The sequence below is a fragment of the Heterocephalus glaber genome, unplaced genomic scaffold (assembly GCF_053883595.1).
Source record: "Heterocephalus glaber isolate CG9 unplaced genomic scaffold, H.glaber_assembly_v1.0 deba00001673, whole genome shotgun sequence".
Taxonomy (NCBI): Eukaryota; Metazoa; Chordata; class Mammalia; order Rodentia; family Bathyergidae; genus Heterocephalus; species Heterocephalus glaber.
The window spans coordinates 18,037,255-18,054,286 of record NW_028258410.1 but is presented as its reverse complement, the minus strand read 5'-3'; the positions used below and the strand labels follow the sequence as shown (position 1 = coordinate 18,054,286).

Here is a 17,032-nt window from a genome sequence, read left to right as displayed (position 1 = left end):
CTATTCATCCAATTTATCAAGCTCCATGAAGGCTTTTAGTTTGCTCTATCGCTGTCCGAGAGGAAGCCGGAAACGGAAATCGTTTCGCGACAGTTTCCGGGAGTCGTCGTCATGGCTTCCCGGGAAGAGGTTCTTGCCCTACAAGCTGCAGTTGCCCAGCATGAGGAGGAGCTGAATTCCCTGAAGCAGAGGCTTGCGGCGGCTCTTTTGGCGGAGCAAGAACTGGAGCCAGAGCGGCGAGTTCCTGTGTCGCCGCTACCGCCGAAGGCCGCCTTGTCCCCAGACGAGATTCTGCGCTATAGCCGACAGCTAGTGCTGCCAGAGCTGGGCGTGCACGGACAGCTACGCCTGGCTGCCGCATCTGTCCTAATCGTGGGCTGCGGTGGGCTCGGCTGCCCGCTGGCGCAGTACTTGGCAGCAGCCGGCGTGGGCCGCCTTGGCCTTGTGGACTACGACGTCATAGAGTTGAGCAACCTAGCCCGCCAGGTGCTGCATGACGAAGCACTGGCTGGCCAGGCCAAAGCCTTTTCGGCCGCCGCCTCTCTGCGCCGCCTCAATTCGGAAGTAGAGTGTGTGCCCTACGCCCAGGCCCTGACCCCAGCCACGGCGCTAGACCTGGTCCGCCGCTATGACGTGGTGGCCGACTGCTCTGACAACGTCCCCACTCGCTATCTGGTTAATGACGCCTGTGTGCTGGCTGGCCGACCTCTGGTGTCGGCCAGCGCCCTGCGTTTCGAGGGCCAGATTACAGTCTACCACTATGACGGCGGGCCTTGCTATCGCTGCATATTTCCCCAACCACCTCCGGCGGAGACCGTGACTAATTGCGCCGATGGCGGGGTGCTCGGTGTCGTAACTGGAGTCTTGGGCTGCCTACAGGCTCTGGAAGTCCTGAAGATCGCTGCGGGCCTGGGTCCTTCGTACAGTGGAAGCCTGTTGCTCTTTGACGCCCTCCGAGGGCATTTCCGATCTATTCAGCTGCGGAGGCGCAGGCCTGACTGTGTGGCTTGCGGGGAGCGGCCCACTGTGGCTGATCTGCAGGACTATGAGGCCTTCTGTGGCTCCTCAGCTACTGATAAGTGCCGCCCCTTGCGGTTACTGAGCCTAGAGGAACGGATTTCTGTTACCGACTATAAGCGACTTCTGGATTCTGGGGCACCCCACGTGTTGCTGGATGTCAGGCCTCAAGTGGAGGTGGACATCTGTCGTTTGCCTCATGCTCTACACATCCCTTTGAAACGTTTGGAACGGAAAGATGGGGAGAGCCTGAAACTCTTAAGGGAAGCAATCCGGGAAGGGAATTCAGGAAGGGAAGCGCCGGAAGGGGCTGCTGTCTCCGTTTATGTGATTTGCAAACTGGGAAATGACTCCCAGAAAGCCGTGAGGATCCTACAGTCCCTAACAGCAGCACAAGAGTTAGGTTCTTTAACAGTTAGGGATGTTGTAGGGGGCCTCATGGCTTGGGCTGCTAAAATCGATGAGACATTTCCGCGTTACTGAGGTGACTGGTATAGTCCCTGTGGATTGCTGTAATACCTCAAAGATATATTTATTTGCATTTTTTTCAATACTGTAAAGAGTTTGGGATTCCACAATAACAATACATGGGATCTTTTTATAAGGAACTTTTTGATTGTAATGTATCAGTCGATTTACAAATTAATGGATTATAATAGAGTTTCTGAGAACGATCTTGTGTTTTCACCACTTAGAGCGTGTCTTGGAAATGTAAGATACTATGTGAAAGGATTTTATATTTTATTTTTTATTTTGTTTTGGTACCGGGGATCGAACTCAGGTCCTTGCGCTTGTGCAGCTGGCGGCAAAACCACTGAGCTAAATCCCCAGCCCAGGATTTTACATTTTAAACTGCACATCATCTATCTCTTCTTTTTGGTTTTATTGAGACAGGGTTTCACTATGTAGTTCAGGCTGGGCTTGAACTCACCGTGTAGCCCAGGCTGGCCTCCAACTCGGTCAATCCTGCCTCAGCCTCCCAACTGTTGCAATTATAGGTATGTGGCACCACTCCTAGCCTCTATCTGTCTTCTTTAATTTCCACTTTCCTCAGTCAAAAAGTTCTCTAAATTGTCCATTTTTTACCTGAAACTAAGATGTAGTAAACTTAGTCTTACTGAATTGATTACAGATCACATGCTTAGGGTCAGTTTATTGTTTAGTAAGGCATTCTCTGGTTCTTATTTTTGACTGCAAAATAAACGTTTCATAGGTAAAGTATTTTAGTGATCTAGGAAGTGGTCATTCTATTAGATATTTTAAATTAATATGAATGTGAAATCCTTACAGTTTAGCAAAATAAAGGAAACTGCCTTTGTAGTCTCTCATTTCCCTCATAAGTTGCTAATATTCAAGTTCCATCTTGTACAAAAACATTTTCTAGAGTATATTATTTAACAATCAAATTCAAAGTTGCTCGCTGCTTTTAACTGTGAAACGTAACTCGTTCTTTGAGCAAAAGTGCTTAAAAGTATGTGCTTAAATGTGCTCTTCTCTGTTCCGAAGCTGGAGCAGGTTTGTTAGGACCCCTTTTCCCAAGGCACTACGGAAATGAAACCTTGGAGTGAGAACCAAGATGGCTGACTAGTGTCTTTCCTTCGTTGTTCTGGGGAAAGCTGATTGTGATGTATTTGGAATCAAATAGACCTGATGCCCACAACTTAAGGGAGAGGTTCATTTTGTTTCACGTTTCAGAAGTTTCAGCCTGTGTTTGTCAGGCTTAAAACAGAAACAGCATGGTGGGAAGATCTGAGCAGAGGAAAGCTGCTGTGTCCTGGCGACCAGCAAGCAGAAGATAGAGGAGCCAGGGAGGGAGAGAGACCTCTCCGGTCGTCCGGCAGTGACCCACCTCGCAACTGCACACACATCTGTTGGTCTCAGCAGTAGATGAATTACTTGTGAGTACAGCACCCCCATGTCCCAACCACCTTCCTACCCCACCCCCAACCACATGAGGTTTTCGGGGGACATTCCAAATCTAAATCCCACAGAAACTATTTCATATTTTGAAGCCTGATGTCTTAAACTTAGGCAATTTTTATAATTCCTGCCAACCTGGTTGTCTTGAGGACAGGCAACAGAAGCTGACCAGCTGATCAAGTGGGGAAGTGTTCTGTTAAAGTGGTAGGTGCTTGTGAGAATTTTGGGAGGCCAACTTGGTATTCTAGGAGTGATGCGCAAAACATGCACAAACCAGATTCGTGAGAACACTGCTGTGCTGCCCCAGAAAACAGTACAGTTCCTCACAATTTAGGGTACACACAGTTTACTATGAAGTCTTGTGTATTGACACTGACTGGTTTCTAATTTTTAGTTCATTTATTCACAATTTTTTAAAAAAACTGACTTGTTTCTGCCTGAGCATCATCTTTGAGCAGATTGCTGAACGTAAGCAGAGAAAAAGGTTATGTCCTAAAATTTCCCCTCTTGATAGCTCCTTGGTTTAAAGCCTGGCAGAGAAGAGTGATATTGATATCATGGTCATTTTTAATTAACAGTATTCTTACCCAAAGCTTTCAGATGAGGGAGGCCTTAAATGAATTAGAATTTAACAGAAAGTTTAGGTGAGTTTAGATAGTTGACAAAACTTATGAGCAAAAGCCGCAGGTTTGGCTCAGTGGTGCCGCCGCCTGCCTCTCAAGCGCAAGGTCCCGAGTTCGATCTTTGGTACCAAAAAACAAACAAAACTTGTGAGCAAGACTTGCTGTATTTTAAGAGCAAAGGGACATGGTGCTTTTACAGTTTTGACTTCCATGGCAGCTGAGGCAGACTGTCCATGAGCTACCCAACAATCTCTCTGATCCCACCTTCTGCCTCACTGGCAGGGCTCAAAATGTGAGCAGTTCCTTTCTGCCATTCAAGTAGAGTGGATCTGACCACTTCTCACTGTCCCCAAGGCTTATTGTACTTTTTACTACAGCAATCATCTCTCCATGAAGTTTATAGCTTTTCAGGAATTGCACACAAAGAATATTAATTGGACCACAGAGTGCCAAGTGAGCTATAGGCCTTAGGTCTTAACAAGATAACAAAAGAGGTACCTTTGCACCGCAAGAGCTATCACCTAAAGACTTTTTTTGGTAATTATAAATGTTCCCTTCATAGTTTTGAGAGTGGTGGAGGAAGATAGGATTTGTAGATTCTAAGTTTCTTTGATGACACAAAGAATAATAATTAACAGCTTAAAAGGGCTTGGCAAATTCATTAATGGTAGGGTGGGGCAAGTACTGTCATGAAGGTGGCCAGACGGACCTGGTGAGGAAGGGAGTACATCCGGTCTAACACTTCTGCACAGTTTAAGCCAACTTGGCCTTGCAGGAAGTAGCTACAGTGTTGCCAAGACTTTCAATCCTTTAAGAATACCTGGGGTCAGGTGTACACCTCAGTGGTAAAGGGAGTGCTTAGCATGCATGAGACCCTGAGTTCCATGCCCAGGACTAAATCAAACTCAAAACTGAATATTTTTTTCCCCGTTTTTCTTTTTGTGGTGCTGGATGTGAAGCCAGGGCTTCATGAGTAACAGGCAACCACTCTACCACTGAGCTACATCCCCTGCCCACATATCCTAATTTTTAAAGGTTAAGAATATATTTAAAGCTTTTGAAATGAGTTACCAAATGAACACCCTTGTAGGCTGGATATAAGCTTTAAATAGGAAAAAAGCAAATAAAAAACTTGAGTTGGGTCTTTTCAAATTTGGTGGACATCGAGACAGCTGAATTCGGGGGTGCAGAGTAAAGCTACTTTAACAATTTAACACCTGTACTTTAATATGTAGTTTAATTTTTAGATTTAAAATTGTTTTTAATTTGTAACTATAGGCTAATCATCTCAGCCAATGAAAGTTATGAAATAAAGGTGTTTCTTGCTAAATCATTTTAGTGTCATTTAGAATGTACGATTACTCTCGTTTAAAATGATTTGAGACTGATAGTTTCAAAAGACTAAAACAATTAGAATGGAGATGCTTCATGTACTATTCTTGAATCTTTTTTTTTTTTTTTTTTTGCTCTTTTCAGTATTTTGATGAATTGGTGATTGAATGTAATTTTGTGGAAAAATGTACTAACATATAATCTGAATGAAGATGGAAGAGTGTGACAGAAATGAGTCTACAAATGATACTTTTGGAAATTTGTACCTGTAGTGTCTCAGGCTGAATTTTTTTTTCAAATCTATTTTATGTATTTATTTTTATGTTTTTTGTTTGTTTGTTTTTGTGCCAGGAATCAAACTCAGGTGCTCAAGCTTGCCAGGCAGGTGCTGTGCAACTGAGGTATATTCCCGGCCCTATTTTTTTTTTGTTTTTTCTGAGACAGGGTCTAGCTCTGTACTTTAGGGTAGCCTTGAACTCATTAAGTAGCCCAGGCTGGCCTCAAACTCATGGCAGTCCTCCTGCTTCAGCCTCCCCAGTGCTAGGATTACCAGCGTGCTCCATCATGCCTAGCTCTCAGGCAGAATTAAGCCCATACATTAACCCCTGATAACAGCAGGAGAAAAAGCAGTAAGCGAATTAAGACTTAAAAATACTGAAAGAGTAGATGATTCATAATGATTATCTAAAAAAGATTTTTATTAATATTTTGTTTTTTTAACATCATGCTGGGAATGGGACCCAGGGCCTCACTCAATGCTAGGCAAGTGCTCTACCACCAAGCCCCACCCTCAGCCCCCTATTATCTTTTTAAACATTTACTTCTAGTTTTAAAAAGCAAACTATGTTCTCAAAGTATCAGTATTGTATAAACATTATGATCATATATTTAGTTTTAAAATATGCTTAGGTTTTTAAAAGTAATTCATGTTCAGGGTAAAATTTTCAACAGTTCAGATGTGTACCCACTGAATGTTACGCAGAGTCCTGGACAGAAGCCTGAGACAGAAGGAAATCAGTGAAAAACATCTGAATAAAGTCCGTTCATAATAGCGCATGGTGCTCATGTCTTGGTTTTGATAAATGAACTATGGATTTGTAAGATGTTTAACAGGGTGGAGAGTATATGGGAACTTTATCTTTGAAACTCAACACAATTTGAAAATAAGTTTAAAAATACATAATAGTAGGTATAGAAAGTGGAAATCTTCCGTCTGGTAACCTTCAGTCTTTCAAGGTCCTTCCTCACAGTCTTTGTAACAGTCTTACTATGTTCTTATACATACATATTTTCACGTATTTTCTTTTTGCGGTGGGTGTCTCACTATGTTCCTCAGGCTGCCCTTGATCTCCTGGGTTCCCACCTCAGACTCCTCAGGGGTAGGACTGCAGGCTTACTATGCCCAGCTACATATACTTTTTAGAATTTACATTGGTACCATTTCATTTACATTTTTCCTATACCTTACTTTTAAAAATGTAGCTTGAATTGGCCACTGTTCCATTTGATCTCAGTTTATGTAGATTCACCTCCTTTTTAACCACCATTTAGGATGTCATTGTATACATGCTGTATATTTTCTATATTTTCTCTTTTACTAGACACTTAGGATCCTTACAATCTTTTTGCTATTTGTAACAATGCTTCAAACAATAGCTTAACATTTATATCTTTGTATAAGCATTAACAAATAACCAAGTGCTTACCATGTCAGTATATCCATCTTTAATTTTGAACTAATTTTGGCAGTGCCAAATTTCTCTTTCAAGAAGATGTATGAATGTATACCCGTATACTTAAGAAAGGCTATTCCCACCTTTTTCTTTGGTCCAAGCAGGAAGAGGGTGCTGCAGAGACCTCTACTCAGGACAAACCTCTCCCCTCCTGCCCTCAAGTGTCCTTGCCTCCTAGGCCTTTCTTTCCAACATCCTGGGGCAAGGTGAGAGCCAGCCCAGGGAGGATGTTACCCTGAGGAGCCACAGTAACTACCAAGAAGATAGAAATACAACAGCTGACTCCCAGAAGCTGCTGCATCAGCTGAATACCCTGTTGGAATAGAGGGCTAATATCAGCCAAAGGTCTGTAGCTTGAGGCTAACTGAATCTGCACAGGACAATGGCCTCTGAATGAATGCAAGACTAGGGGACTTTGAAGTAAAAGATCCTAGTCTAACTCAGTTCTTTGGCTTTGACACAGAGACATTTTCTCTAGCTGTGAATTCACTGGTCAGATTCCTGTTGAAAATGAAGGTACAGCCCAAGCACCTTCGGTGTGTTGGACTGAGCTGCTTTTATTTGACTGTAAAATCAATAGAAGAGGAAAGAAATGTCCCATTGGCTACTGACTCCATCTGAGTAAGTGAGCAGAGGTTCATGGTTTCAGACTTGAAGAGAATGGAAAAGATTGTATTGGAGAAGGTGTTGAATTGAAGTAAATTGAAAGGCCGTTTAAACTGAAACTGCCTTTCAATTTGAAAATTTAAATTGAAACTTTTAAAATTGAAGTTGCCTTTCAATTTCTACAACTCTGTTATTCACTCATTCAAGAGAACTTGCCATTTGGAAGGAAAAATAGCCTAAATTTTGAAAGACTAAGGCATTGTCACTGCCTTATCTATCTTTGCATTGGAGAGCCAAGCACAGAATTGTGTAGAGTTGACAGGAGGAGAAAGTCTTCAGAAACATTCCAAGATAAATGGCAGAGATCTGACCTGGCAAGAGCTTGTATCCAAGTGTTTAACTGAATATTCATCAGACAAGTGTTCCAAACCAAATGTTCAGAAGTTGAAGTGAATTGTTTCTGGGCATACTGTATGGCGACTGAAGCATGGTTACTATGGAATAACTCACCTTCCAACAATTCCTGAAACAGTCTCTTAACTGGTAAATTTAGTTGTTATTCTCTGTATAGAGAAAATTGTATAATTTTCTTCTACAATTGAAATATTGAAATATCTTCAAAATAAACCAACTGGACTTGGAATAGCAAAAGGGAAAAAATGACATCACCAATTTATATATAAGATACAACACCCTAAGGAAAGGAGTTATGCAATATGTTAACCATTTCATTAAATTAGCAGCTTAGAAAACAATATCCTCTTTAATAACCTACATTTTTTTTTTTTTTTTGATACCAGGGATTGAACTCAGGACCTTGCACTTTCGAGGCAGACACCGGGACCACTGAGCTAAATCCCCAGCCCAATAACCTAAATTTTTAAAGTAGCTCTGAAGTAGTGGGTTTCTTATTGCACATTTGGCTATATGTAGCCCCAAACTCTAGCTTATTTAAAGTTATAACAGGACCAAAAGTTTGGTCCACGTGTGAACTAATTTGTGACTGTTAGTTTATAAGCAGAATCATGAAATTGAATGTTGTACCTAAAGAAAAAGTAATTCAGAACAGATGATCTCTGTTGGGTTTCTAAAAATTGCCAGTATGTCTCAACATACTGCTATAGCAATTAGAGAGAACTCCTCCACCCCTTACCAGAGATCGAACTCAGGCGCAGTGCCACTGAGCTAAATCTCCGGCCCTGGTATAGCAATTAGAATACTGAATAATTATATTCATAAAAAATGTAAATTCAGTCATGCATATATTCTATATGTTCTTTGTTTGTTTGTTTTGTTTTTGGTACCGGGGATTAGAACTCGGGTCCTTGCGCTTGGGCAGCAGGCGGCGAAACCACTGAGTTAAATCCCTAGCCCCAATTCTATATGTTCTTGCCATCTACATTCATTAACTTACAGTAATGATTTATCTTTTCCTATTCAATACTAAATGTTAACATTTAACACATCTACATATGATTATGAAACTTACATATGAAAAATTTACTTTTCACACTAGTAGTATTTAGACAAATTTTTGATAATTTGGGGTTTTTTGTTCTTTACATAAATAGTATTATTCCAGCAACAGAGAAATTTCTTTGAAGCCTTTCTCCACAACCCTGAACTATGGATTCCATATGTTATCATGGGTTTAAGTTACAAAGCCTCAAAACATCACAACTAGATGTTCTCCAACTTGGGGAAAATGCCTAATTAATATTGTAGGATTGTTTAGACTTGAAGTCATGTATAAAGCTAAAGGCATAAATGTGAAACAATACAAAACTGAAAAGGTGAACTATGAATCTTCATTTCTAACAATCTAATTTTCTATATTGGATCAATATATTACATTTAGGTGATATTGAAAATGGTAATGTTCTTAATTTAAATGTTGAATTATGAGGTTTACATCAAAATGAACATTTCACAGTGCACTTTTTAAAGGCATATGGGTTATATTCTAGATAATGTAATGGTTTCTTGGTACCCATAATGCAAGTAATAGGTAACTGAGACATGAAAATGTTATTGCTGTATGGGAATTACATTTAAATTTAAAGAGATTTTGTATTAAGCCAAAATACAGACCAAAAATAAGTTTGGCATATTCATTGATCTATCTAATATTTCTTCTAAAAAGCAGGTGATGTTTGTATCAATGATAAAAATTTTTTTACAGAATCTACTTCCTCAGTCGAGTTCCATTAAAATATATATATATATATATTCTATTACAAAGTAACTCAAAATCAATTATCACTCTGAAAAGTTGCTTTACCTTAAGTTCTGGCTAGATAAAGCATTCTAGAAGTGACTATTTCTATAAAACAACCATTGCTTCTTGTTTTTTTTCCAGAGCAATAGAATATACTTTCACAAATTTTCATATTGTGTCATAAGAAAAGTAAGTAGGCACCTCCATAATTATGAGATCACTGAGGTAGTGTTCGGAATTCTCCATGTGAGCCAATGAATGTTAGGAGATGTATATATATTGTTAGTGTTGTAAACAGTTACTCAGCACAGTCTGAAACCTGAGTCCATCCAGAATGGATGTAACCAGTTTTGACATCATGTTACAGATAAATAAGCTTTGAAAATAAATTGAAGAACCGCTGCATATTCTACCTTTAACTTTCTGTAAACCATGTTTTGTTGATAACTTTGGTTTTACCAAAAGGCTGATATATTTCAATATTTTGAAAGCATCAATATTAATTTTGAGTTGGCAGAGGTAACCTAACCAATTACCATTACATTTGGTACTAAGAGATATACCTTTCAATAAGATTACTGAAATGCAAAAAAAAAAAAAAGACTATTTCCAACTTTCTTGTCTGTAGTTTTCAAACTTGTAGATCTTTGCCAATCTGATTTAAAAAAAAAATCTCATGTTACTTTGCATGTTTATTATGATTAAGCTTGAGCAGATTTTCATGGTTTTAAAAGCCTTTTCCTTTAAATAAACACACAAGATTGTTTAGGGGGTAGGAAGGTGTGGCTCATGGCAGAGCACCTGCTTAGTATGTGTAAGGCTCTGGGTTTCACCCCCAGCAATCCCCCACCACATATTATTTGTTCTTAGCTCTTTTCTTCTAAGTTGTGTGCTCTTGATTGTGCTGTGTGTATGCATGTGTGTATGTGATGTATATACATATGTATGATTAAGAGAACTTACGAAAGGAAAAAATAAAAACCATCAGTACATTTACTGAAAGCCCATTATGTGCCAGGCACTGCTTGAGTTCTGAGAATGCAAGATAATTAGGATATAAAGCCTGTCTTGCGGGTGCTTTCAACTCATCTTATGCCTTATACGTGTAATTTAGAGTCCTTTCCCACCGACATTATTTAATCTTTCAACAATTCTGTATCATACAGAGAACTCTCTCTTGTTCATAGCTCCCCTTACATGTCCTTACCAAAAAATAGATTTCCATAAAACAACTTAGTGGACAGGAAGTCTTGTCCTCAAAGGGGAATCCTGACGCTAATAATCTCAGGCTCTCCTGTCCCTGTATAGATAGCATTTTAGAAAAGATTCCATTGTACTCAGCTATTCCTCAATATTTTATGTGCCCCAATCATCTTCAGAAAACCTTTTTCTTTGGAGCACAGTGGGACATTGTGAACACATGGATTACCACTGTAATGAGGCTTGTACCGTGACTGCCCATGGCTGATGGTCTCCTAATGGGGTCAGAATCACTTCAGTGCTGTCTTTTGTCTTTGTTAGAGTGTATGGTGGGACACTGGTACCATTAGCAGAACACAGGTGTTTCTTGCACATATTCTGTATTTCCAATGAATATTTAAGGATTTAAGGCTTTCTGTGTACTTATACACACACTGTATATATAGTATATATATGTCATAGCTGAGTTTCCTGATTTAAAAGCAAACATGTCATGGGAGCTCTTTTTCTTAATTGAATTTCTAAAAATCAGCTGCCTGGGGGTAATAAACCCAGCACTTAAAACATTTCAAGGTCCAAGACAATTGTGAAGTTTTTGTATTAGAAACTCCCACATGTAACAAAACTACATGGGGCGGGGGATTTAGCTCAGTGGTTTCACTGCCTTCTGCTCAAGTGCAAGGACCCGAGTTCAATCCCCGGTACCAAAAAAAAAAAAAAAAAGCTACATGAAAAGGAAATACAAAGGCAAATACAATTACCTGGAGTAAGAGTATGTAGGGTGGGAAAGGAGGGCCCTGTGGTTAGATGCACATTATAAAAGAGTCCTGGCTTCTGTTTGGTGGCGAATTTGTGGTTAATATTACACTACTGGAGATATGAAGTAGAAGCAGGTCATGTGTGACCAAGAATGAGAGCATGTTAGATATTGATATGTGCACCTGAAATCCAAAAAAGGTGAATAAGGTAAAAATAAGAATATCTTTTATTTGATCAAATTGAAAACTAATCTATTGGACACATTTAATATAGTAGTTTGCTCATAGACAAGAACCGCCTAATGATTGATGCTGTATTCTCATTCACAGCATTTCCAAGGAGAGAGAAAGCAAGCAATCTTTTTTATTTACTCCAGAAATTTTGCTTTTATTTTTGCTCTTCCAAAGAATTATGTACAGGGACTCTTTGGAGCAATTAAAAGAGTTTTATAGAAAGGCTCTTAAAACTATTTAATTAATTGACAGCTGCTGTATATTTTATCCTCATTCCCATTGCTCTGTAGAGAAATATTTCCCCATGTGTGTAGGCCTGGTAACCCTAACCCAGCATGAAAGTCCAAGTTTGCTTCTACTTTATTAGAACTTGAGTGCTGATAAATAGAGGACATGCAATGGAGATCATTTAGGTCATGCCGAAGAAACGTAATGGATTCATTCAAGATTGATTGATTCATTCAAGAAATATTTAATGGAGCCATGGAGGTGTGAGGGTGCATATCTGTAATCCAAGCACTCTAGGCAGGAAGATGGCAAGTTAGAGCCCAGCTTGAACAACTTAGTGACTTAGCAAGACACTGCCTCAAAATAAAAAATAGAAAAAAGCAGGGTATATGGCTCAGTGAAAAGGCTAAATTCCGTGTACTGCCAAAAAAAGTATTAAGAATAGGCAGGCACTGGTACCTGACACAACAGGACACAGTTATAAACAGACAGACTTGACAGCCTACATTCTAGTAGAGGAGAAATGACAGATAAGCCAATATGCAGTCATGACATGGGATTCTATGGAAAGGAATTAAGGCTGGGGCAGTGCCCAGGAAAGATTCCATTTAAACCAAGAAGCCTCAAAGAGGGGGTAGCAGGAGCCATGAAATGAGTTGGGCAAAGGGCATTCTAGACAATGGAAAGAGCAAAGAGTCTGAGGCTGGAAGAACCCTGACTTGGAAGTCACAAGAGAAACCAAGTAAGGGTGGAGGAGAGTCGATGAGAGGGAAAAGACGGCAGGGCCCAGTTCACGCCAAACATGGTGAGCCACGGTGAGGAGTCTGGATGGTGTTGAAGGGTAATGGAAAGTCATGAAGGGCGCATTAGTCTATTTTCTGTTACTATAACAAAATACCGGAGGCTCATGTCTTTTATCAAGAGACTTATTTAGGTCACAGTACTGGAGGGTCAAAGGCCTGACATTGGCATCATCTCAGCTCTGGTGAGGACCTCATGGTGGATGGCAACACATTTGAGAAGGGAGACATTTGAGAAGGAGATCACATGGAGAAACAAGAAGCCAGAGCAAGGGGAGCCTCCAGATCATCCTTTTATACTGATCCCTCTTGAGAAACTAACTCAGGTCCCACAAGAACTGAAGGACCCTTGTTAGCAAGACAGACTCCATATTGCTGCTTGACCCACCTGCCTGCCCTTTAGATGAACTCAGACGGAGGAAGCTTAGAAACCTCCTCCCCTTAGACAGTCTCTTAGAAACAACTATTAATCAACTATTGTTTTACAAGTGTTCTAACAGCAGGATGTTCTGCTTCTGTACCTTTTGCTTGCTTTACTCGGTCTATCCCATAGGGGGGCCTAGAAACTGTTGGCCTTAAAGGTGTATAAAACATGTTTGTCAACCCCCAGTCGAGGCTCGAGTCCGATGCTTGGCTCGGGTCCCGGCCGTAATAAACTCCTGTGTGGATTTAATATCGGTCTCTGATTGGTTCTCTCTCGCTAGGTGTAACAAGAACTACCTTAATCACTTCCGAGGGCAGCACCCCGGTCCACCACTTAACATCGCCACTGTGGGGACCATGCTTCTAACATTTGAAATCTTGGGTACAAACCACATCCAAAGTATAGCAGAGGGTTCAAAGAGGAAGGATGTTGTGGCCTCTGGCTGCTGCAAGAAGGGAAATTATGCTGGGGATTTAGCTCAATGGTTCCAGTGCCTGCTTTGCAAGTGCAAGATCCTGAGTTAGATCCCTGGTACCAAAAAAAAAAAAAAAAAAAGAAAAAAGAAGAAGGGAAATTATGAGACAAGGATGAGACAGGAGAAGCTGTAGACACACAGCTGAGATGTGATGGTGATGGGGTGTATGAGTTTCATATTGCTGCCACAACAAATTATCACAAATGTACTGACTTGAAACTCACAGATTTATTATCTTGCAGTACTGGAAGTCAGAAGTCTTAACACCAAAATGTCACTACAGATGCAATTTTTCTGAGCTCTAGTGGACAATCCTTCCCTTGCCTTTTCCAGCTCTGGACCTAGGGGCTGCCTGCATTCCTTGGCTTTTGGCCCCCTTCTCCATCACATCCAATAGTGTAGCAATTTCAGGTCCTTCCATTCATCCCGGCAGCTCCTTTCCTTGCAGCCTTTCCAACTCTGCAACTCCTCTCTGTCCTGCTTCCAGCACCACAGCACTGCCCCTAACACTGACCTTTCTGTCTTCCCCTTATATAGATCCCTGTGATTTCACCGGGTCCATCTGGATAACCCAAGATACTTTTCCCATCTCAATATGTACAACTGAGTCCCACCTGCAGAGTCCCTTCTACCATGTAGAGTAACATAGTCACAGGCACCAAAGATTTGGATTTGATATCTTTGGGGGCTGTTATCCAGCTGATTCATGAGGACTGGGGTGGGGCAGTGGAAGAAAAGAGGACAGAATGGAGATGCGTCTTGGAGGTAGACCCCTGAAGGGTCAAGGGAGGGAGAGGAAGAAGCAAGGATAATTCAGGGTTTGGCTTGGGTAACTGGATGGGCTGGCTGGATATGTGGGGAGGACTAGAAGAGCAAATGGGAAGTCTGATAGGTCTCCCACCACCTCAGCAGCTATTAAGTATAGTAGCTGCCCTCTTCCTATGGTGCCTTGCCCCCTCCCCTGTGTGACATCATGCCAAGATGGTTGCTCCCACCAAAGAACAAACCCTTCTTCCCAGCATGCCCCTGTTCCCACCTAGACAGTAACCTAATACTCGCTCACCTCCTACCACCTAGTGACATCACCGGCTCCTCCATTCCCTAGTCACTACCTCACTCAACCCCACCTCAGCCCCTACAAGCCCCACCCCAGTCTCGATAAAAGACTCTCCCTGCCCCAGCCATATTGCTTTTGTCTCTCCTTTGTTCAGAGACAGCCCGGCAGATCTATTCCCCTAATAAAGGCTTGTTGTGGCCTGGTCTGGTCTTGGTCTTCGGCCCTTTTACCTGACAAAGTCTACTTTTCCCTTTGATGTACTTGATTCCCGTTGCTGATACGATTAGGAGATAGACATACAGTGGAGAAATGCCAACCAAGAAGTGCCAAGGCTGTTCTTTAAAGAGGATCATGCAGCCTCCTTAGGCCATGAGCCATCTCACCCGACAGTGCACACTCTTGCATTCCTACAGACGGGGCCAGCCACTTTGCACACTGAACTCCACAAAGTAATGCTCAGACTGCTGATAGTAACCTAAGGGAGTGATTAATGGTTCCTAAAATTGGAGACTATTTAAAAAACCTTAAAAATTGTATACAGAAAAGTGCAAAAATCCTAAGTACACCACTTGATTAATTTTCACAAGTGCACCCAATTTCATCGTCAGTTCCCTCAGAGATCAAAAAGCAGAATGTTAGGGGCCACAGGAGCCCCCCTCCCTCCTCTTCCTACACCCTTCTCCCAGGAGGCCCTGTAAGCTGTGAATGTGAGGACAAAGGCTGCTAGAACAGAAATAAGCTCACCTGGATAAACTGCCTTTCATTTTCCCCGTTTCTACTCTGAGATTCGGATTCACCATCAGTGGCCCTTTCCCAGTGCTCGGCCACTTCTTTAGCTGTCCTTAGCTCTCCTGGCTCTGAATCATGACCCAGGCCACCCCATCTCAGACAGGAGGGCAGCAACACTGGCCAGGTAGATGCCACGTGAAAGCAGCCTGACGGCAGAGCCCTGAGATTCAGAGGGAAGGCGCTCCCTCTGCCCAGCCAACCTCATCTTATGACATCTGGGGGCTGCCACTCTGCCCAGCTGCCATGGCACACGGAGGGCCCCATGAGAGGCCCGCAGATGGCACAGCTGTGCTTGCAGCTTCACACGCATGAGGAGTTTGGAAGAATGTTCCACAGCAGCCGCGGGGAGCAAGTTGCTGATGAATAGAGCAGCTTGTGTGCGTGGACTGAGGTCATTCTTCCCTGGGCTCCTCAGCCTGGGGTAGCCGCAGGGCCTCAACATAACTTCTGTGTCACACCCTGCCCTCTTCAAATATTCCCTAGCCCCTCCTCTTTGCTGGGATCCAGGATGCAGCAGAGATTAGGGTGCACAGGCTCTGTGCTTTCCAAGAGCCCCTTACTGGCAGGAGAGAGGCCTCAAAAATTAGGGGATACAGTGGAGACCAGCAGTGTGATTTGCTGGGACCATGTTCAAACATGTAAGCATTTCATACCAGGCGTGGTGGCACATGACTGTCATCCCAGCACTTGGGAGGATGAGGCAGGAGGATCTCATTTAATTCTAGGCCAGCTTTGGCTACATAGTGAGTTCAAGGTCAGCCTGAACTACATAATGAGACCTTGTCTCAAAAAAAAAAAAAAAGGAATTTCATTGCCAGCTGACATACACCTGTAATATTAGCTACTGGGGAGGCTGAGTCAAGAGGATCACAAATTCAAATCCAGCCTGGGCAATTTAGTAAAACTCTGTCTCAAAATAAAAATTTTGAAGGGCCAGAGATGTAGCTCAGTGGTACAGCATTTGTTTATCACGTACAAGACCCTGAGTTAAATCCACAGCACCACACCTGTGAAAAAGAATTTCATTCCCAGCTAATAAATTAGTAGGGGGAGGAGAGGGTCTGCTGGCATCTCATGGGGAGGAATCAGGGATCCTGATAAATATCCTGCAATCAGGCTCCTACATGTTAATTGTTAATTTCAATTTCTAAAATATAAACCAGAAAGGGAACAAATTCAGAGGGTTTATGAAAGCACACAGCCAGGAGATTTCTCTTCATCAGGGAAGACTTCTTGGAGGAAAGAACTGAGACATGAAGTGTGGTGGATTGACTACTGGGCAACTTGTAACGCCCAGCTGAACTGAATCAGCGTGGTCTGGGCGTGGAGGGTTCACCTGAGGACTGTTGCCAATAGTCATGAAAAGAGAACTGGAGGGGAAGATCCTGGCCTGTTGATTTTCTAGAAGCTTGCTGAGGATGGTTTTCCTGATGTGAACTTGGCTGTTCTCATAGGAGGAGGAGCTTGGGCCTCGCTGTCGCTAGGAATGGGTGCTGTTTCCATCAGGGGAGCTCTGATCTTCACTGTGAGCATCACTTCCTGGCTCCAATGTGGATCCCTCAGCTTGGTGGCACAAATCCTTCATCTCACTGATGTAGGTTTTCTGGCTTCTACCACT

The 17,032-nt window shown here is 42.1% G+C and overlaps 1 protein-coding gene across 1 annotated transcript; it reads left to right on the top strand.

The window, feature by feature from the left end:
• The first annotated feature begins 33 nt into the window (after nucleotides 1-33).
• On the top strand, nucleotides 34-4,893 carry Mocs3 (molybdenum cofactor synthesis 3). The gene has a single exon (XM_021238928.2). The coding sequence runs from the start codon at nucleotides 112-114 to the stop codon at nucleotides 1,498-1,500; it is 1,389 nt and encodes a 462-aa protein (XP_021094587.1). The 5' UTR covers nucleotides 34-111; the 3' UTR covers nucleotides 1,501-4,893.
• Nucleotides 4,894-17,032: the final 12,139 nt, after the last annotated feature.